Raw genomic sequence first — 23,548 nt, 5'->3', positions numbered from 1 at the left:
TACATGTTGCAGCATTGGTGTGACACAGCTGTCCCAAGCAGCTATGAGATAGAGAACTGAGCGATCACGTCTGCTAATTGCAGACGGAGAGCAATGCCTGTCAATGACCGCTCTGCTCCTCCATTGCTCACTTCAGCTCCAGACTGGGGAATGGGTGGGCTCAGTTCTGTCCTGCCCCTAAAAGCCAGAGCCACCTATCATTTAGGCAGTTGAGCAGATTCCAAAAATATTGTAGGGATCCTTCCAGAGCCTTCAATAGCCCACAATCAGCTGACCGAGGTAAAGGAGAGAAAAAGTAATTTCAAGAGGAATAAGCACAGCCAATAAAAAAAAAGTTTTGCCCATATTTCTCTTAAAAGCCTATGGGCACAAAATAAAAACCAAAAAATACTTGGATGTGCTTTAGAGGGGAAGAGGGAGTAAATTTGGGTCAAGCCCAGAGAGCATTTCATAATCTCACCTGCTTTCTGCATTTGTCAGGTTTCCTGTGCACTCGTTGACCTCCAAGGGGCACTCACAAGGACACTCACATTCATTCTGTTCCATCCTAGCAGAAATAAAAGAACATTCAGTGGGTTGGGGGAGAATCAAGGATTCTGCCACAAGATGGGTTAGCAGCTCACACAATGATATATTTTTTTTAATTTTCATTTTACTTCAGTTTAGTTACAAATTGTTAATTTATATACATTTTTTCTATCAATAGCTGGCATCCTAGCTTTTAACTTTTAAAAAATCCAGTTAAATTTGACCAATTTCTTTCTCGTATTGAAAGATTATTTATAAACAAAGGTTTGCAAGTGAAAGGAACCACCCTGAAACAGGAAACATGGGGCAACGGTCATGGTACCAGTATAACCCCTTGATGCTGACCTCACACAAATATGCGGCCCCACTGCACTAGGATTTATGCCGTGGGCTCGAATATTTGCTTATCTCTCTTTGTGCTGGGAGCACCCTGCATGGCGTTCTCCCAGCACAGGGACCAGGGTCTCACCGTGAGCCCTGGGTCCCGTACTAACCCCGATTCTGGGGTTACCTGATCATGGTGATAGCCTCTGACTGGCTATCACAGTGATCAGTCACTGTGAAGCCAGCCCAACTCTGTGTTTTCTCTCTGAATGGAGAGAGAAAGAGCGAACGTGAGAGAAAGAGAGCGAACGTGAGAGAAAGAGAGCGAACGTGAGAGAAAGAGCGAGAGAGAAAGAGAGAAAGAGCGAGAGAGAAAGAGAGAACGAGCGAGAGAGAAAGAGAGAACGAGCGAGAGAGAAAGAGAGAACGAGCGAGAGAGAAAGAGAGAACGAGCGAGAGAGAAAGAGAGAACGAGCGAGAGAGAAAGAGAGAACGAGCGAGCGAGAAAGAGAGAACGAGCGAGCGAGAAAGAGAGAACGAGCGAGCGAGAAAGAGAGAACGAGCGAGCGAGAAAGAGAGAACGAGCGAGCGAGAAAGAGAGAACGAGCGAGAGAGAAAGAGAGAACGAGCGAGAGAGAAAGAGAGAACGAGCGAGAGAGAAAGAGAGAACGAGCGAGAGAGAAAGAGAGAACGAGCGAGAGAGAAAGAGAGAACGAGCGAGAGAGAAAGAGAGAACGAGCGAGCGAGCAAGAGAGAACGAGCGAGCGAGAAAGAGAGAACGAGCGAGAGAGAAAGAGAGAAAGAGAGAACGAGCGAGAGAGAAAGAGAGAAAGAGAGAACGAGCGAGAGAGAAAGAGAGAAAGAGAGAACGAGCGAGAGAGAAAGAGAGAAAGAGAGAACGAGCGAGAGAGAAAGAGAGAAAGAGAGAACGAGCGAGAGAGAAAGAGAGAACGAGCGAGAGAGAACGAGCGAGAGGGAACGAGCGAGAGGGAACGAGCGAGAGGGAACGAGCGAGAGGGAACGAGCGAGAGGGAACGAGCGAGAGGGAACGAGCGAGAGGGAACGAGCGAGAGGGAACGAGCGAGAGGGAACGAGCGAGAGGGAACGAGCGAGAGGGAACGAGCGAGAGGGAACGAGCGAGAGGGAACGAGCGAGAGGGAACGAGCGAGAGACAGCCAGCGAGAGGGAACGAGCGAGAGGGAACGAGCGAGAGACAGCCAGCGAGAGGGAACGAGCGAGAGGGAACGAGCGAGAGGGAACGAGCGAGAGGGAACGAGCGAGAGGGAACGAGCGAGAGGGAACGAGCGAGAGGGAACGAGCGAGAGGGAACGAGCGAGAGACAGCCAGCGAGAGGGAACGAGCGAGAGACAGCCAGCGAGAGGGAACGAGCGAGAGACAGCCAGCGAGAGGGAACGAGCGAGAGACAGCCAGCGAGAGGGAACGAGCGAGAGACAGCCAGCGAGAGGGAACGAGCGAGAGACAGCCAGCGAGAGGGAACGAGCGAGAGACAGCCAGCGAGAGGGAACGAGCGAGAGACAGCCAGCGAGAGGGAACGAGCGAGAGACAGCCAGCGAGAGGGAACGAGCGAGAGACAGCCAGCGAGAGACAGCCAGCGAGAGACAGCCAGCGAGAGGGAACGAGCGAGAGGGAACGAGCGAGAGGGAACGAGCGAGAGACAGCCAGCGAGAGACAGCCAGCGAGAGACAGCCAGCGAGAGACAGCCAGCGAGAAAGAGCGAGAGCCAGCGAGCAAGAGCGAGAGACAGCGAGCAAGAGCGAGAGACAGCGAGCAAGAGCGAGAGACAGCGAGCAAGAGAGCGACAGCGAGCAAGAGAGCGCGAGCGAAAAAGCAAAAAAGAGAAAGCAAGAAAGAGAGAGCAAGAGAGAAACGTGTGTAAACAATAAAGAAATAATAAAGAAAAAAATACCCAGATTAAGGTTTGATCTAGGTCAGTGCCAGGGTTAGTGTTTGGGTCAAAGGTCAACGTTCAGGGACAGTATATTTTGGGAAGGTTTAATTTTTTTTAAATTAGTATTAGTGTTGGTTAGTGTCAGTGTGTTTTATGTAGGACAAAAAAAACAAACAAAAAAAAGAAAAATGTGCACTATTGTTTCTGGGCTACAACAGGTACAAACAACAAATATCGTACACATATATGGCATCGCTGCGAAAGTCAGGAGCAGGAGGATTTATTTTGGGTTTTGTTCTTTAGTGGTAGGTAATGATAGTAACAAGAAATATACAGCTAAATAAAAAAAATGATTTGTTTTACTATTTTAGGCCAGTTTTCCTTTGAGAATAAAAAAACAAAACAAAAAATCAGGAGATATCCATTACCATTCACCACCAAATGAAAGGCTAATTTGTCCTGAAAAATACAAGGTATAATATACCTGGATGTACAAAGTAGTTGTAATAATACAACTACTGCTTAGGCATTAGGATTTGTTTTACCCTTAAGAGTGAGGGGGTTAAACAGGAATATACACAAGGATTTAAAGATGCTGCACACTCAATAACCGCTCAGTATGCAGCTTCTTCATCTTTTATTCTTTGCCTATGTTCACGTTTAAGCTAGTGCCATCACGGCTGCCTCTGGTTACCCGCTTCAGGGTGGCTCCTTTCACTTGGTGTCCTATGTAGCCACTCTTGCATTGCAGGGACTAGAATTGTGTCTCTCTACACTGTGCCCATCAACAGATTACCCTAGGATGTCATGGTCCCCCCCCCCCCATGCTCCTCACTCCCAAAGCTAACAGACCGACTGAGGACAGCAATGTCCACTGTTACTTTCTTGTGAAGTTCAGGAGCCAGCAGCATTGGAAGCCACAAACTGCAAGGGCTGGGGAAATCATTATTTTTACTTGGTAATGTTTATTTTATTGTACAAATGGGGGTTTATTTCTACTTTAATTGTAAGGTAAGGATGTGTTTGTCTTCATTTGAAATACCTGTGGCAATTGAGGCACAGCCGGTCCACCATGCTGCAGGCACAGAAAGCCAAAGAATCACAGGTCTCATTCACAATCCCCACAAATGCATTGGTCCCAGGTATCCTAGTTAGGCGATACTTGGAGCAGTGACTGCCATGAACAAGGTTCGTCAGATCGCCCTAAAGGAAAGAAAAAAGAAAAAGTGTTACATTTTCAAGAAAAAAAATTCCATAATTGTTAGGATTTGCATTAGAATGAGGCTGTGGACAGACTGAGAGGCAACTGATGTTCCACCACTGGAAAATGAAGAAACTGTTGGTGAGACCAGAAACTCTAAATGTGTAGGTAGATGTCACGATCGGCGCCACCAATCATGCGACAACCCCACAACCGCGACCAACAATAATACGTCACGCCCGCGGCATCAGACCGCAGACCTTCTCACCAAACTCGTGACCAAAGGACTGGCCGATCTAAAACCGCGGTGTGACGCGCGTAACAAGGCCACACCCAGCTGCAAGATATATCATATATATTTCAACAGGCAGAAGAGTCTTTGGGATGTGTCTTGTTTTTTCCTACAAAAAGTGGTGTATAGTCCACGTGTAGTGGTGAAGAAACCATTTTAAGCAGAGTGCTGCTGTGTGCATCTTTTCTTCCATCCTGGAAATAAATGGGGCATATTCCCATCCAAGAGCTCTAGGAAACAGCTATCTATATTACAGATGAATGAACCCCAACCACTTGTGCCGGCACAGGAATGTATTGTACAATATATTTGACATTTATGTCTTCCTTCATACAGGCCTGAGGCTTGCTACTCTCCTTTTTGACGCATATTGTGCTTGCTCCATTGCATACATGTGATATATATATCTACAGCATAATTTTTTGGATTTCTTGATAGGGATTTGCCATTATGGTTACTGTTTAATCCCTTATATCCTCTATTATGGTATGCCCATGGCATAATTTTTGGATACACCTCCCTAGGGAAGTGTTCACCTGTGTGTTTGTGTTGCAGGGACACTAGACTCATGTAGCCATTTTCCCTGCTACACATACATTTAGACCGGTTTTTGTGTCATTTTAAATGGTTTTAGGTCTGTGTGTATTGTCTCATACTGAGGTGATGGTAAACCAGGGCGAATGCCCATATGTCATATTCATTTGTGTGTAATAAAGCATAATTTTTGGAAATTATTCCCTTAGTGTCACGTTCTGTTCATTATGTAGCCGCTTTTCTGTGAATCTCTTTTCACAACCCTCCTTTTTTGCACACCCAGCTGCACCCTGCACAGCGATTGTCCAGCTAATGGGTTACAATCGGTGCCTGCAGCCTGAAAGCGCTTGTTACTGGGTCGGGTTAATTACGCAACTAACCCTCTACTGCCACCACTTTTGTCGGAGACTGGGAAACTCCCGTTATCAAATATACACTATAATGATTGAAATATTGATATATATATATATAACACGGTCCGCAGGCCTGTTATACAGAGATTATAACAAACAGTAGCGTCTCTTCAAAGGCAGGAATTCGTGAATTGCAAGTAAGCGCTTATAAACAGTTTAACACTTTCAGAAAGAAAGATTTATTACTAAAAGAGCCAAACAGGTGCAATAAAATATTTGCAGAAAGAGATGTAACTAAGATATATATTTATATATAGATAAAGACCCACAACACAGCAAAGAGATAATAGGAAGGAAGTTAAAGGGTTAAGTTACTTGCCAATACGCCTTGGTTTGTAAGCAGATCCAAGTTGCAGAGTGGAAAGGGTCTTTGATCTCCTGCTGTTACGATGTTAAGATCAGGAGATGTGCTTAGCTTCAACTTTAGGTTTGCCAGACTGTCTTTTTAAAAATCCCCCTGCAAGGGGGGTGGCTCTTAATACTGGCCACTACGCTGTTTTGGGAGGGGTCAGTCGGGGAACTCTGAATTAGAACCAACATCTGTCATAATCCATGACATGAAACATAGGGGAAAAAACCTGACTTGAGGAATGTTCATTTCATTCTGTCATTTTTAACTGTTAGGTTTTGTGAGGTTACAATCTCTTTCAATTCCGGGGAGAAGCTGCCTTATCTGTTTTATGATGGGTGAGCCTATACAAGTTCTGGGGTCAGTGCTTCCCAATGCTCTGATGAGCTGGCCTTATCATGACTTAGGGTGAGGAAGGCTACACTTTCGCAGACTGCTCGGCACCGGACTAAGAATGCCTTAACCTGACCCACACCATCTGTCACTGTGCCTCTCAGGAAGGGAGGGGGTAGGGAATGAAGGATTGAGGAATACTCTAATAATAAAGAAAAAAAAAGGGAACTCTGCATCCAACTCTGATGAGCAAGTTTGCTACAGTAGACATCCTTGATATCCATCTACGGACACCAAGAAGTCTAAATTGTCTGTATTTTCAGGAACTTGTTTTCTGGCTCCAAAGATACCCTTGAGTGCATAAACTGTGGAGAAGAAAGCAGCAAAACTTCAGCTTATAGCAGCTGGACACCACGCTGCAGACCCAGTTGCCTGTGACTTGCTTAGTCTAGTCGGCAGCAAAGACCAATAGAAGTTGCCCAACCACACGAGTGGGGGACACCCCTTCACTGTGAACAGGACTTGCTTCCTGACCTCGATGACTTTTGGGTCACTGGTTTCAGACCTGTCTTTTTTTTTTTTTTTTTTTAAGGGGTATGAATGTGTTTTTACCCACAGTCACCTTCTGAATGAAGGCATCTAAGGATGATCCAAACAAGCATTCACCGTCAAAGAGCCACCTCTTAGTTTGGAGTTTTACTAACCAACACCAACATTTATGTGATAGGATCCTTCTCAAGTGGACAGACATGGAAACTAATCCTTGAAAGCCACCACAAGGAACCTTCCAAGGCATCCACTGAGAAATTCAGTGCTCTCGGAAAATCTTCCAAAACTGTGAGATGGCAGGATACCCTGGATCCAATTCTCCTGAATGGAGCATGCACATCGCTCAAACTTTTAAGAGCTTTGCAGACCCCACAGCAGGTTGCTGAGCTAAGTAGAGGGCTTCCAACATTTTATCTATGAGGTCTTTAAAGACAGGACCTCATCCACTGGGACGTGGATCCCATTTCTGGTAGAATTCCTCCTCCATGGGTTACTGCAGAGCTAACTACTTCAGGGAGGACAAACACACCTTTGCTGGGTGAGTCCTATCGGCACACATCATATCCTAAAAGTTAGGGTGTACCAGAAAAGATTGAGGATGTTTTGGCATTGCCAGGAACCAGAACCAGTGACCTTTGCAGAAGACGATTCTGGAAATTTCAAGTTAGTACGCAGCACATCCACTAGGAAGCCCAGTAAGGTCTTCTCTCTCGGAGATTGCCAAGGACCTGGAGACTCTTCCTGTGAGGACACATCTGCAGAGGAATCCTGATACTCAACAACTTTCTCCAATGCCTCATCCTCCTATAAAAGAGGAGGGGAAGGGAAGCGCCCACATTTGTATCCCAAGCAAGTGACAACCCCTGAGATCTGATCTTGCAGCCAAGAAATGGCTGCAGCAAATTCTTCCCTTTACACAAAGAAAGTGGATAATTGTGTCCTTGAGACAGTGAAAACACCAGATAAGGACAGTGATTTAAAGTCAAACTGACCTTTTGAGGAGCCATTGCAGCATAAATTGTGTTATGGGCCCTCACTACCAGAAAGAGGGATTTATGGGGATCCCCTCTTTTGCCTGTGTGTTGAGCATCAGGTGGTCCTTTATACCCAAAGGGATTGGCCACCCAGCTAGGAGGAGTGTAGACAAAACCAAACTCAGAAGTGGCAGTTACATCCCTAACCCCAGATATTTGCTGTGCCTCTACTGTTGCACCATGCAGGTGTAGTACCCCATTAGCACAATCACTGCCTGTGCTTTGAAAACATGTGTTGCTATGAAAAAATGGTGCAGGCAGGCTTGCTACACTGGCGTGCCCTTTTTGAGCTCCACTAATGTGATGTAGCACTCCAAAAAAAAAACAAAAAACAAAAATAAAAACCCACTGTACCAGGAATACCGGGGGAAAGACTGTTCTGTAGTCCAGTAGGCAGTGTTGACAAGCAGTGGTTGGAATTTCAGTGTAGAAAAGGCACTGTGGGGCTGATTTACTAAAACCACGAGTGCAAACTCTGAGGCAGCTATGCATGGTGACCAATCAGTTTCTGACTTCAGCTTGTTCAATTAATTTTTGACAAAAAAAAAATTGATGAAGATTGGTTTTTATGCAGAGCAGCACCAATTTTTCACTCGCAGGTTTTAGTAAATCAACCCCTATGTGTCAGCCCAAACATGAACGTAAGAGCACACTTGCCAATCAACAGATTTTTTTTTATTTACTTATGTATTTCAGGTACTTATATAGTGTTGTCAATTTATGCAGCGCTTTATATATATATTGTACATTCACATCAGTCCCTAACCCTCAAGGGGCGTACAATCTAAGGTCCCTAACTCACATTCATACATACACATACTAGGACCAATTTAGACAGGAGCCAATTTACCTCCCAGAATGTCTTTGGAGTGTGGGAGGATACCGGAGTACCCGGAGGAAACCCACGCAGGCACAGGGAGAACATGCAAACTACAGGCAGCTGGTGCTGTGGTTGGGATTGGAACCAATGACCCGAGTACTGCCAGGTGGAAGTGCTACAGTGGCTAAATGGTTAGCACTTCTGCCTGGCAGTACGCAGGTCGTTGGTTCGAATCCCAACCATGGCACCACCTGTCTGGAGTTTGCATGTTCTCCCTGTGCCAGCGTGGGTTTCCTCCGGGTACTCCGGTTTCCTCTCACACTCAAAAGGCATGCTGGTACGTAAACTGGCTCCTGTCTAAATTGGCCCTAGTATGTATATGTATGAATGTGAGTTAGGAACCTTAGATTGTACACCCCTTGAGGGTCAGGGACTGATGTGAATGTACAATATATATGTAAAGCGCTGTGTAAATTGACGGCACTATATAAGTATTTGCAGCTTTTTGAACGAATATAACACGAGTAAATGTCCACGTTTTAAAAGGTGTGCTTAATATACTTATTGGTGCCTTAATTTTACAACTCCGGCGGCTTTATTTTTACTTACCATGACAGAGTCTATTTAAAGCACTAACAAATGTTAAAGTGAATGTCAATCTTCAACTGCTAATGGTCCCATCGTCTGAAGTGGTGCCAGCTATTGGGCACAAGACGCCACTGAGGCTTTCCACTGTGACCAGTCTGTCCCAGAACTAACAGCAGTTCTGAATGTCAGGAAATAGCAAGTCTCCTACCTCAGCTGTCATGACAGGTTCTCTTTAATATGAAACAGAACAAAAAAGGCTCAATTTATCAATGTTCTTAAAAAAAACGTCAGTGTTCCTTCACAGCAACCAGATTGCAACTGTCTTTTTCTAAATAAAGTTTGGAAAATAAAAAGGGCATTCTGACTGGTTGCTGGGGGCAATGCAGACATGTTTTTATCATCACACTGTGAAAAACTAGTCCTTTATCTCAGTTTTTTGTCTTTTGCTTTTTGGAGATGTACAGATTTGCCTGAGCCATTTTTATCTTTAGCAGAAATCTAGGTCAGTAGACTCAAGGCCTTTCTTGGATACAACTCAATAACAAGCAGGCAACGGAGCTCATTAGTGTAGAGAGTGTTTCATCTTCCAAAAAAAAAAAAAAAAAGAAACCCCAAAAAAACTTACCACCAGGCTGGTATTAAACTTGTAAAACCTCTGCACGGTTCTGTCACTGAAACTGTTGCAGAGATTCTTTTTGACAAAGTTGGGGTGGTTCAAGATGTCATTTGCAACAAGGGGCTCCTGGAATAAAAGCAGATGATCAGATATTGTTTTCAGTCTGGATTGGAGGAAACCTGTCAGTAGGCCATACATTACAATCTGCCACAAGTGTGTAGTACACATGATAAGGCCAAATGTTTGCATACACCTGACCACTACGCTCATCTACACGGCCTACTTGGACACCCCTCAAAATCATTGAGTTTAAGTGTTTTCAGTGAAGAGTATTGTTAACCACCGGAAAGTTTTACCACCTTCACGACCAGGCCATTTTTTGCTATTCAGCACTGCGCTACACTTTAACTGACAATTGCACAGTCATGCAACACTATACACAAAATACATTTTTTTAATCTTTTTTCCCCCCCCACAAATAGAGCTTTCTTTTGGTGGCATTTAATCACCGAGTTTTTTTATTTTTTAATAAACTAAAAAAAGACCGAAAATAAAAAAAAACAACTATTTTTTCTACTCATTGTTTTAAAAAATAGCCAATAAAATTCAAATGTCTTCTTCTTGAGACCAAAATATATTATGCTACAATAAGTGTACATTAATTGGTTTGAGCACAAGTTATAGCATCGATAAACAATAGTACATATACTGGAATTTTGCCAGCTATAGATGCTGTACTGTAATGGCGGTGATCAGCTCTGATGAAGAAGGGACCCCCCCCCCCCCCTTCGAAACATGTCAGTATCAATCTGAGAGTCTCCCCTTCCGATGGGATTTGCACATCTCCTTATCGTAGGATTTGCTTTTGGATTATATATGCCTGTTAGATTACTATTTTTGTGAGTATATCTCTTAAATCAATCAATCCACTAATTGCTTACAGAGGTTGGTGCGCTCTGTTTTTGTTCTCTACTACAGGTCAGCAACTTATAGTGGGACTGTAATAGGGTGGCAGGCAATCTGGCACTAACATACACTATCTGGGTGGGTCACTAACAGACAATGACGTCGCTAGTGATACTAATACAGTGATCAGCGAAAAAAACTGTACACTGACACTGTACTAATGACACTGGCTGGGAAGGAGTTAACATCTAGGGGCAATCAGGGTGTTAAATGTGTGCCTAGCAATGGGTAATGTGTGCTGCTTTTACTTTACAATCTGGTTATTTTTGCTCTCTGCTTTGCAGGGAGAAGTGACAGACAGATAGCTGTTCCCTGTACACAGAGTTGTTTATTGAGGTAATGTGCAAGGTTGGTGCGCTCTGTTTTTGTTCTCTACTACAGATCAGCAACTTATAGTGGGACTGTAATAGGGTGGCAAGCAATCTGGCACTAACACACACGATCTGGGTGGGTCACTAACGGACAATTACATTGTTAGTGATACTAATACAGTGATCAGCGAAAAAACTGTACACTGATAATGTACTAATGACACTGGCTGGGAAGGGGTTAATATCTAAGGGCAATCAGGTTGTTAAATGTGTGCCTGGCAATGGGTAATGTGTGCTGCTTTTACTTTACCATCTGGTTGTTTTTTCTCTCTGCTTTGCAGGGAGAAGTGACAGCCAGATTGCTGTTCCCTGTACACAGAGTTCTGTGTTTTTGTAAACACAGAGTTCTGTGTTTTTGTAAACACAGAACTGAGTATGTGATAGGACACAGCCAATCAGCTGACTTCAGCAAAAAACATTGGCTGAAATCAGCTGCCAAATTCGCACTGTGTCTAAACACTGCACAGGTAGGCAGAGGGTGCACACATGCATGCCGCCGAACCCGGAAGAATCTCCCGAGGTACGTGATTGTGCCTGGACCTGCCGCCCGCTCGCAGTATATTTGGCAGGTGGTTAATACTAACACAGACCAAGATATTTTAGATAATTGTGAGCTTCCAACGTTGTATTAACAAGTCTGGAGAATGACATTTTCTGTTTGAGCATGACTGTGCCCCTGCCAGCTCTAAAAAGTATGGGTTGAGGAGCTTGGTGTGGAGGAACTCAAGTGGCCTGCACAGAGCCCTGACCTCAACCCCATAGAACACCTTTGGGAAGATCTGGAATGCTGTGAGCCAACATCAGTACTCAACTTTACAAATGCTCTTTGGCTGAACGGTCACGTATCTGCACAGGCACACTCTGAAATCTTGTGGAAAGCCTTCCCAGAAGAGTTGTGTCCAACATTATATGGTTTTGGAATGGTATGTCAAAGAAAGTTCATAAAAAAGCTGTGACAGTCAGATGACTACAAACATTTGGTCATATCAAGGCGCCAAGCCATAACTCTTCGTAAAAATTAAAAATCTCTTAAAAGTCTAAGTGGGGTAATGTGGCTTACTAGGTATACAAATTAATTTACCACAAGCTCATACACCCCCCCCACTAGTAAAATGCGGGCAACTTTCAACAGATTGTGAAGGCTGACTAGATAAATACAAGCATTCTAATCCAATCAGATTCTATTGCATTCCATAACACGGTCATCAGGTTTTTGGGGATTGGTGGGGAAACTCATAGTAAGAGGAGGCTACAGACAGGGTTTTGCCAGTGTGTTGATGAGTGGCTTAGAGAGAAGTGATGCAGAAAACCTCAGAGCTGCCTCTGAATAATGTCTTAGATTGTAAGCTCCCAGGATCAGGGCCCTCCTAACCCTCTTGCATTGAACTGTATTGTTGCTGTATTGTCTCCCGTTATATTGTAAAGCGCTGAGCAAACTGTTGGCGCTATATAAATCCTCTATAATAATAATAATATATGTCATCATTCCTTTGGTTGTACAGTGTGGCAGGAGTGCATTAATCACAAAAGTGGTTGAACAGAAAAACAAATATTGTGGCTGTCAACTCTTCACATATATGTACATCAAATGCCCCTTTTTTTGGCAATGTTGCTTTAAGAGTCATTGGTTGACATGGCAGTACCTTGTGAGTGATGTGCTGCTGTTCCACTGGAGCGTGGCCTTTAGGGTCAATAAGGGTAGGATGCGCCACAAGGTAACCTCTGTCCTCCATGATGAAGCACCTGGCAGAGCAACAAGACCTAGTTATAGCACACACAGCCCAGATCTCTTTGAAGAATGGCTCTGCCTTGTTAATAGAATCCCATGAATGGTTGACTGAGCTCAAGGTATGTGGGCACTTAGGCAAAGAATGTCCTGCATTGCACAGCCAACAGCCTAGACAGGACACAGGAGAAAAACTTGCGGAATTATTCCAGTCAACTGAGAAACAGGATTATGGAATAATCTACCAGAGCAGATTCTATGTATTCCTGGCGTTTCAAAGTTGGAAAAAAACAAATATTATTGTATTTAGTATTTATTGATAAAGTCCCTTCCTCCTAGATTGTGAGCTTTAATGAGCAGAGCCCTCTGTTTCCTCTTGTATCAAATTGTATTGTAACTGTAATGTCTGCCTTCATTTTATAAAGTGCTGCGCAAACTGTAGGTACAATATATAAATCCTGAATAATAATAATAAAGTCCAATGTGTTCACTATAACTCATTAGAACAATTCATGAACTCAAAGGCTGCTGTTTGGCAATTTCTCCACTCTCGGAACCGGGGGCTGTAGAAGCGATTGGCGGCAGTGGAGCTGCTTTCATACACAATCCCGGTGGCTTCAGCCACTGGATTGTGTATACCCCCCCCCCCCCCCATGGTGTACAGACCTGGCAGCAGAAAAGGTTACAAATATGTGAATTTTAGTACACTTTAAAACATGTTCAAATGGGAGCTGGATGCTTTGTGTAACGTTCCCGCAGTGCGCTCTACAGAAGAAATGCGGGTCAAACTCAAGCCCTGGATTGAAAGTTGTAGGAAATGTTGAGGTCAGTGTGATAAAGAGACAGGCCAAATGAATGCAGAAGTGTGAAAGTGGCCAAATTTCAACCCCCAGGACTTGGGTGGCACTTGAATCAGAAATGAATATCAAGCTCCACCCTGACAGCCATTTGTGTTGTACTACTTTACTTCAATGCACTTTTTGGCTGCTGTATTTCTCGGTAACACCAATGGTGGGGTTTAGTCAGCGGAGGTTTTCTAGACTAGCTCCCCTTGTATGAAGACACATTGCTCTCAGAGAGTGAGTGAACATTTGTAATGGTCAAGGCAGTTGGAAAGAGCTGAAAATAGAGATTGCATGTCTGCTGCTGGAGTCTCCGAAAGGCCAAAAAAAGGTTTGGCAATTTTCTTCCTTTAAGTTGTGTATGTGGACTGACCTTAATCCCTTCACGCCAGCCGCACGCAAATGTGCGGCCTCCCGGCGTCTGGGCCTAGACACCGAGCGGCCGCACATTTGCGTTCATGTAACAAAAAACATATGTGATGAGAGTGCGGTACTCACGGAAAGGTCCTGGTCCGCACTTTCGATCGGGACCTTTCCAGATCATGTGACCGGCCGTGACATCATGGCGGCCACATGACACTAAGCCCCGCCCCGTCATTTGTGTTCATGTAACAAAACTCACGGAAAGGTCCTGGTCCGCGTTTTCGATCGCGACCTTTCAAGATCATGTGACCGGCCGTGACGTCACAGCGGCCCCATGACACTAAGCCCTGCCCTGCAAATTTGCGTTCATGTAACAAAAAACATATGTGATGAGAGTGCGGTACTCACGGAAAGGTCCTGGTCCGCGCTTTCGATCGGGGCCTTTCCCTATCATGTGACCGGCCGTGACATCACGGCGGCAACATGACACTAAGCCCGTCCACCTCCCGGCGCAGGAACTCCTCTTCATGCCAGGACGATCCGGCGTGCAGGGGTTAAAATACATGCAGGCTTACACAATAAAACCAAATGAAAATGGATGAGGTGCAGAGATGCCTGGTAATCACTTTTTGGTTAACGGAAGTAAAATGGGTAAGGCTGCATTCATACCCGAGTGTCATGTTTTTGAGGGCGTTTTGTCGCACGTTTTTGTACAGAACTTTTGAGCTTTAATCTTTTTTTTTTTTTTTATTAGCCAACAGAGAAAAATATCATCGGTTTCATTTGTTGCTAGGTTTTATCAGCATCTTTAGCTTTTCCATCAGCTTTAATTGTTTTATTATTCGTTTATTATTATTTTTTTGTTAGGGTAAGGATTTAGCATTAAGGTTAGGTGTTAGGGTTAGGATTAGTGGTTGGGGTTTGACTTTCAAGTTAGGGGTTAGGTGTTAGCACTAGGGTTAGGGGTTAATAATTTATTGTCATTCTATTATTTGTTTTTTTAGTTTTGTTTTGGAAGGGTTAGGGTGTTTATTATATTATTAATTTATATTTATTATTTTTTTTTAAGTTAGGGGGGTTAAGGTTAGGAGTTAATTTTTTATGATTACATATTATCCATTTATGATTATTATTCATTTGTGCATTTATTTTATGTAACATTTATTTATTTTTACATTTAAGCAGACGCTCCAAAAACGCACGTCAAAACATGAGAAAACCGCGTGTTTCCATTCATTTCTATAGAATTAAAAATGCTCCAAAAACAGGCAAATCTGCCTAACTGAACAGCAAAATAAAAAGCTCCAGAACTTGTTTGAGCTTCAAGCGTTTGGCTTCAGGTGACTCGGAGTGGAGATGTGGAACCATCTCCGTTGAGAATACTTGATTTTTTTTCCCTCCTTTAGCATTTTGGAGCTTCAAGCTACAAATCGCTCAGATGTGAATGGGACCTAAAGATGTATTTCTGACTAGTAGGTGCGAGTTACTGCATCTTGCTTTATCCCCTTGGCGCCAGCGCCTTCCGGCCCTTTAGGGGTTTCAGAAGTCGGGAGGCGGGGCGGGGTTTTAAGGTCATGTGACTGCCGAGATTCGCCATCACTAGATTGGGAAAGGTCCCGATCGAAAGAGGAGATCAGGACCTTTCTGTGAATACTGGACATGTGTGCTGCGAGCGTGCAGGGCGCGTTCTCAGCACATATGTTTTTCTTAACTGCACACAAATGTGCGGCCGCTCGGCGTCAAGGCCCAGGCATCGGGAGGCCACACATTTGCGTGCGGCCGGCGCAAAGAGGTTAATGATTAAATCGTTAGTGGAAACACTGACAAGCCAAAATCCTATCTCCATCTTATTACTCTGCACGGCTGCTGCCCAACGTTACGTTGGATTTCCCCACAGAATGGACTTTTCAGACACATCATTGCCTTGTTTTTCCTACCTAATTTTGTTGCCACCATCTTGGTTGCAGACAGGAAGAAGCTCCATGAGCACTTTGTAGAAATATCGCAGAGTGAAATCAATGCCCATCACAGCAACTGTATGACCTGCTGACACCTGAGAGCTGAAAACATTGAAAAGAAAAAGTGTTAGGCTGTGTCTTGACAGGCTTTAGGCCTGTGTTGAACAAGCGCAGCATGCGTTTCACCTCTGTTTAGGACAGTTCTAAGATCATTCAGATTTCATTGACAGATACATCTGAGCTATAGCTGATGTCCTTCTGACCTGCATTTGACCTGCCTCCAGCTGCTTTTGCATTTCTATAGACTTGTGTACACAGGCCTCTAGGTAAAAATGCCTGTCTAGCCCTGTGGGAATTACCAGTCTCAAAGAGAAGGCATATTAGCATTTTTACCATCTTGGAGAAGATGAACCAAGGGGGGTTGTTTGTAAAAATCTGGTGCAGCTCCGCATAGAGACCAATCTGCTTCAAGGTTTTATTGCCAAAGATTACAGTTGCAAGAAAAAGTATGTGAACCCCTTGGGATTACGTGGAGTTTTGCATGAATTGGGCATAAAATGTGCTCTGAACGTCATCTAAGTCACAACAATAGAAGAACACAGTCTGCTGAACATAATACTACACAAACATTAGATGTTGCCATGATTTAATTGCACATAACATGTAAACATTCACAGTGCAGGGAGGAAAAAGTATGTGAGGCCCTAGCTTAATGACTTCTCCCAGAGATAATTGGAGCCAGGAGTGAGCCAACCTTGACTCCAATCAGTGTGATGATATTGGATGTGTTGCTGACAGCTGTCCTGCCCTTAAAAAAACACACACCTGTTTTGGGTTTACTGGTTTCAAGAAGCACTGTCTGATGTGAACCATGCCTCGCAGAAAAGAGCTCTCAGAATACCTACGATCAAGAATTGTTGACTTGCATGAAGCTGGAAAGGGTTACAAAAGTATCTCCAAAAGCCTTGATGTTCATGTGTCCATGGTAAGACAGACTGTCTACAAATGGAGAAAGTTTAGCACTGTTGCTACTCTCCCTAGGCGTGGTCGTCCTGTAAAAATGACTGCAAGAGCACAGCGCAGAATGCTGCATGAGGTAAAGAAGAATCCCAGAGTGTCAGCTAAAGACCTACAGAAATCTCTGGCACATGCTAACATTTTTGTTGACACATCTACAATAAGGAAAACACTAAACAAGAATGGAGAACATGGGAGGACACCACGGAGGAAGCCATTGCTGTCCAAAAAGAATATTGCAGCACGTTTGAAGTTTGCAAAAGAGCACCTGGATGTTCCACAGCACTACTGGCAAAATATACTGTGGACAGATGAAACCAAGATTGAGTTGTTTGGGAAGAACACACAACACTGTGTGTGGAGAAAAAAAGGCACAGCACACCAACATCAAAACCTCATCCCCACTGTAAAACATGGCGGAGGGAGCATCGTGGTTTGGGGCTGCTTTGCTGCCTCACGGCCTGGACAGATTGTTGTCATTGATGGGAAAATGAATTCCAGAGTTTATCAAGACATTTTGCAGGAAAACGTACGACCATCTGTCCGCCAACTGAAGCTCCGCAGAGGATGGGTGATGCAACAGGACAATGACCCAAAGCATACAAGTAATTCAACAAAACAATGGCTGCAACAGCACAGAATATGCCTTCTGGAGTGGCCCAGTCAGAGTCCTGACCTCAACCCGATTGAAATGCTGTGGCATGACCTTAAGAGAGGGATTCACACCAGACATCCCAAGAATATTGCTACACTGAAACAGTTTTGTGAAGAGGAGTGGTCCAAAATGACTCCAGATCGTTGTGCAGGTCTGATCTGCAACTACAGGAAACGTTTGGTTGAGGTTATTGCTGCCAAAGGAGGGTCAACTAGTTATTAAGTCCAAAGGTTCACATACTTTTTCCTCCCTGCACTGTGAATGTTTATATGTGCAATTAAACCATGGCAACGTCTAATGTTTGTGTAGTATTATGTTCAGCAGACTGTGTTCTTCTATTGTGACTTAGATGACGTTCAGAGCACATTTTATGCCCAATTCATGCAAAACTCCACGTAATCCCAAGGGGTTCACATACTTTTTCTTGCAACTGTAACTGAACAAGCTGCAGTTAGAACCTGATTGGCCACCAGATTCTTCACTCTCCAGTTTTAATAATTCCATTCCACAGTCTATTCTGTTCCCATTTGGTCAATAGTCCCAGATAGTAACCATTGTAGATGTCTGAATTTATGTGGAAACACGTCTAATACATGGAGCGATGTTTTGGTTTTTACACCATATGAAACAAAGGAAGTATGATAAAGGCATTTAGCATGGTAATATGGGCCCATAAACCTCGGTCCCTCTGTCATCTCAGAAAGTTGGGCAATGTCATACCGAGGGGCACCCTCACCTGGGAGCCTGGACAGTGTGACTTATAGTGACCACGTAGCCTGCTCCTCCTACATCCAGGTACGGTCCAGTAAAAGTGATGAGCCCAGGATTAGCTAGAGCATGAAGATACCTAAAAAGCAATGATAAATATACATCAGATAATGAACAATGATGTCTTTTTTGCAACGATTCATGTGTCAGATATAGACGCCCTCAATAAAACAAAAATACAGTGAGGGACCATTCTGTCACACAGTAAGGCCATGCTAACCAGAAGCAGACAGATTATGTGGCAATGTGACAGAATAAAAGCTGAGCAGCGTCTATTTAGAGTGACAATCTTTCTCACCTTTATTAAACGTGTCTCAGAACTTTACAAATCTATTGCACTTGGCTGCCAAGGAATACAGACACAAGGGTTGCACCTACACTGTAAACCAGTTGCAGAGACACTAAGTGAGGAGCAGCTTGATTTCTCTCTATTGCTTCCCTGTCAAGGAAGGCAGAGTGCGGCCGGGCCGCTGTGACCTAAAACGGGAGCTCGCTGGTGTTGCAGATGTAGTCCCCTGAGGTTTCCACAGTCCTCCGTATCCTCTCCCTGCCATTAGTGCTGTCCCTACACTAGTAACTTCTCCAAATGCGCCAAGACTCGGGGGCAGGGACTTAAAAGGACTCTGCATGACCCAAGATGGCTGCCAGGGTCATCAGGATGCAGCGCAGTCAACCGGAATGCTGCTCCGGGGAACCAAGGTATTCACAGAGAAACCCAGTTTCTCCCGAATTTCCCATTCAGCTGCAATTCCACTTCAGACAAGCGCCCCCCTACAGTGGAGAACCTAGACTGCACTTTGCTACAAGCAGCATAAAGCAAAGGTCACATAAAAACACAAAAGGGGTTGATTTACTAATGGCAAATAGACTGTGCACTTTGCAAAGTGCAGTTGCTCCAGAGTTTAGTAAATGAGGTAAAGCTTCCCTTTGCCAAGAACACCCAATCAAATGCGAGGAATATAAAAAAAAAACAGCATTTTTGCTTGCACATGATTGGATGATGGAAGCCAGCAGAGCTTCTGCTAATTTAATAAGCTCTGGAGCAACTGCACTTGCAAAGTGCACAGTCTAACTGCCTTTAGTAAATCAACCCCAAAGTATTAAGCAGTATTACCCCAGATAACAGAGTGGGAGAAGGAGAAAGTGAGGTCCCAAAAATAGGGATGTCTCAGGGTTTTTCAGCACACACCTTTGGTTGGAAAATCTTTGGCTAAACAACGCCTACATCCTATCAAATGCAGACACTGTTTGGGTATTCTGGCAGCCACAGGTGCTGGTTGTCAGGATACAATAGCCCATGTTGCAGATTCATCCATCCATGGGGCATCAAGTGATTTCTCTGGTTTGGCCCATGATTGTTTCAAGCTTAGAGCAAATACATAATTTCATTGATTTACTTTCTTTTAGTTTTACGTTCCCATGATGCAGCTGGTGCTACTCCTATGCCGACATCCTACTCCTATGACACAGACATTATTCAGGATACCGGGCCCTGGACCCTCAGCAAAAATACTAGGTAAAAGTTTTACTGGTTATAGTAAGTAATATTTAAGAGCTTCTCATAAAAAAAAAAAAAAAAAATTTATATATATATATATATATATATATATAAAAATAAATATATATTAAAAAAAAAAAAAAAATATATATATATATATATATATATATATATATATATATATATATATAAATAAATATATATTAAAAAAAAAAAAATAAAATATATATATATATATATATATATATATATATATATATATATATATTTCTTCAATTATTAGGTCACTTTTTCAGAAATAATATGGTATAAATATCTCCTAGAAGAAAAAAAAAATTCAAACACAGATGTGCCGAACACGCTGTGATTTAATAATACATTAGGCGCTGCAACACTGCAGGATAAATTTTTCTTATTGGAAAAGTTCTGGTGTGACACAAAATCTAAACGGATTAGTGGAAAGATAGTTTGGAAGGATAATGACGGTAACATTGTACAGCATGACAAGTAATGAGAGAGGGGACTCACCATTGTCTCCTGGTGGGATCAAACGCTTTGTCCATGAGAGAGCCGGGGTAGATCCGCAGCACCCCATTGGGTGTTGCTATGTAACGTCGCACAATGTAGCTGTTCAAGTTGCTCATGTCCATCTGTCTCATCCATTCATCGGTGACGTGACTGGTAGCCATGACCTCATTCCTGACAGAGAACTGTGAAAGAAAGGAACACATAGCAGGAGACCCCTTAAGATGTGTATAAAAGGATACTAATCTGTCCCCGGGAACTCTACCAAAGGCTGCTCTGTTACACTCGCTGGCAGATAAGAACACATCACACTCTCTTCTACTCTTAATAGTCTGATTTAAAAATGAACTCTAGGCCAAAGAAAAAAAAAATTATAGGTTTCTTAGAAATCATTGAAGTATCTTAAGCTAAAACTCTTTTTTTGCATTAGGCTGCACTCTACCATTTCCCTCAGCCTTGCACTTTATACTGAAATTGCTTGCTCTGATTTCACTGCATACTGTGAGTTTCTCACAGTGTACATTAAAAACTGCTGCAAGCCGAACAGACACCACCTCATTTCCTGGCTGGAGAACATCCATCATCATCTAACTCTTTCAATCCCAGTCTTATCACCCATGGCCCAAATATAGGTGCTGATGAAAACTGATGGCATGAGTAAAGCATGATTGTGAAGAGTCAGATTTTTCTTTGGGAAGATAAAACTTATAAAAATCCAGTAGAGACACTGCCAAATTTTTCTTCAGCCGCATGTGTGTGTTAAGTGTATGCACATTTTTACAACCCCCTTCCTCCCAAATCAATGTTTTTTTAAGTTTACAATTTATGTTGGGAAGCATCCATAGCCATATTTATTTATTTATTTCAGGTACTTATATAGCGCCGTCAATTCATGCAGTGCTTTTGCATATATATATTGTGTATTCACATCAGTCCCTAACCCTCAAGGGGTGTACAATCTAAGGTCCCTAACCAGGGGCGGACTGACAACTCATGGGCCCCCCCGGCAATAGGGGATCATGGGGCCCCTGTGTCCTTGCCCAAACTCAAAAAAGTCTATTAAAAAGGTACCAGGGGCATCTCATGGGGCCCCCTACTCACCCCGGGCCCTCGGGCAGTGCCCGAGTTTCCAAATGGTCAGTTTGCCCCTGTCCCTAACTCACATTCATACATACACATACTAGGGACAATTTAGACAGGATACAATTAACCTACCAGCATGTCTTTGGCGTGTAGGAGGAAACCGGAGTACCCGGAGGAAACCCACGCAGCCACAGGGAGAACATGCAAACTCCAGGCAGGTGGTGCCATGGTTGGGATTCGAACCAATGACCCTAGTGCTGCCAGGTGGAAGTGCTAACCATTTAGCCATATTGGGTCACATGTGGCACGCAGGTTGGACACCCCTGGCTTAGAGGCTGCCACTTCATCCCCACCGCTGGCTCTGGAAAGGGAAAAAACGACTACCATTTCCATTGTAAGCTCTAACGAGCAGGGCCCTCTGCTTCCTACTGTATCGAATTGTATTTGTACTGTCCGCCCTCATGTAGAAAAGTGCTGTGCAAACTGTTGGTGCTGTATAAACTCTCTATAACAATAATGACATCTCCCTGGGCTGTATTAAGCACCATTTCCATGGGTGTCTGCAAGCATGCATTCGGCTTCTACTAATAAAGTTTTATAATGCATTAGACTGGTGCTCTTTGTTCTGTCTTACTTTGGAGTTCCCCACAATCATACCCAATTGTTGATTGGCTGATGGTTTCCTACACATTGGATTTCTTTGCCGATTATTAGACGTGACGTTCATTTCATCCCGAACTGAAGTTTGGATGAAATTTTCGTTATTCTGAGATTCGAATGTATCTCAATTTCAATAGTAGCTAATTTAAACGAATCCAAAACAAAACAAAATTTTGTCCGACATTCGAACCGCATTTGAATAGAATTTGAAAACAAAATAGAATTTGAAAACAAATTCAAAATATAAACATATCGCGGATTTCCTTCAAAAGTGTGTATTGGTGTTAGAAAATGGACGTCTTTCAAAATTTGAATTTGGAAAAGAATAGAATGAAAAAAAAAAAAAAAAATTGAAAAAAAATGGAAAAAAAGAGCAAATCAGAAGAGAATAGAAAAGAAAAGCATAAAATTGAATTTTCCTTTAATAGACTATGTGTATTAATGTTAGAATATAGCCGTCTTCCAAAATTCGAATTTCGAAAAGAATAGGATAAAATAGTATAGAATAAAATGAATAGAGTAACACAGAACAGAATACCAAATAAAAGAATAGAAACAATTAGAATGGATAATAAAGGAATAGAAAAAAATAGAAAATAGAATGGAATAGAAAAGAATAGCGTAAAACAGAATAGAAAAGAATAGAATAAAATAGAATAGAAAAGAAAGGAAAAGAACATAAAAAAGAAAATAATAGAATAGCGTAAAACAGGATAGAATAGAGAATAAAATAGAATAGACTAGAATAAAATAAAATAGAATATAGCCATCTTACGAAATTCAAATTTGGAAAGGAACAGAATAAAACAGCATAGAAAATAATAAAATAAAATAGCATAGAAAAGAATAGAGTTCAACAGAACAGAAAATAAAATAGAATAGAAAATAAAATAAATAAAATAAAATAGAAAAGAAATGAATAGAAAAAAATAGAAGAGAATAAAAGAATATAAAAGCCTTACAAAATTCAAATTTCGACTAGAAACAGCTATTCTTTACAATGAATTCAGATCGATTTGATTTTTTAAATTCGAATACTTTGATTCACGGAAAAAATTTAATCCGGTTGAAAACAAATGAAACCAAACAAATTTAATTACGAATGCAACGAAACAAAACTGGGGTGCAGAACTTTGAGACCATTACTTACATAAGTGGTCACGGTGGTGCTACTTTCACATCACACAGTGGGTACATCATTGACTTCTAGTTATGTCTATTTTTTCGGAGACACACAAGGTTGTTGTGCCTTTTTTTTTAGTTTTCCATTTTTTTTTTTTCTACACACAACTTTCCTACTAACCTTCAGCCCTGGGTTTGCAATGAGCCGAGTATTGTCACTCAGGTACGCCGTGTAATGTTCAACCATCCTCTTGGTCTCCGGTTGACTTAGATGCTCGTATGGAGAAGAGAAGCAGCCAGCAGCCAACATAACAGTGGGGCTTTCTGCAAGCAAAGAGAGTGTTCATTAAAGAGGACCTGTTGTGCCACTTTGAGAACTGTAATGAATGCAGCACAGAGGAGGAACAAGCCATGTTCCCCTTGGCATTAAAAAAAAAAATCTGAAGCGGATTCAATAAAGACAAAAAGCCACCCTTTGTATATAAGGTGATGCTTGCCAGTCTT

At 42.7% G+C, this 23,548-nt stretch overlaps 1 protein-coding gene across 1 annotated transcript in view; it reads right to left on the bottom strand.

Annotated features, from left to right (window-relative positions):
• CACHD1 (cache domain containing 1) overlaps positions 1-23,548 on the bottom strand; it is a 274,321-nt gene that overhangs the window by 18,553 nt on the left and 232,220 nt on the right. The window contains exons 14-21 of the mRNA XM_089653393.1: positions 23,226-23,368; positions 20,183-20,364; positions 18,125-18,235; positions 15,696-15,818; positions 12,471-12,570; positions 9,500-9,616; positions 3,804-3,964; positions 461-547 (exon numbers count right to left, since the gene is read on the bottom strand). Of these exons, the coding sequence (XP_089509519.1) occupies positions 461-547; positions 3,804-3,964; positions 9,500-9,616; positions 12,471-12,570; positions 15,696-15,818; positions 18,125-18,235; positions 20,183-20,364; positions 23,226-23,368 (1,024 nt within the window). The remainder of the gene's footprint in view (positions 1-460; positions 548-3,803; positions 3,965-9,499; positions 9,617-12,470; positions 12,571-15,695; positions 15,819-18,124; positions 18,236-20,182; positions 20,365-23,225; positions 23,369-23,548) is intronic.

This window comes from Staurois parvus, unplaced genomic scaffold (genome assembly GCF_062004578.1).
Source record: "Staurois parvus isolate SC_StPar_1 unplaced genomic scaffold, SC_StPar_1.0 ptg000709l, whole genome shotgun sequence".
Lineage (NCBI taxonomy): Eukaryota > Metazoa > Chordata > Amphibia > Anura > Ranidae > Staurois > Staurois parvus.
This window is presented reverse-complemented; position numbering and strand designations above follow the sequence as displayed.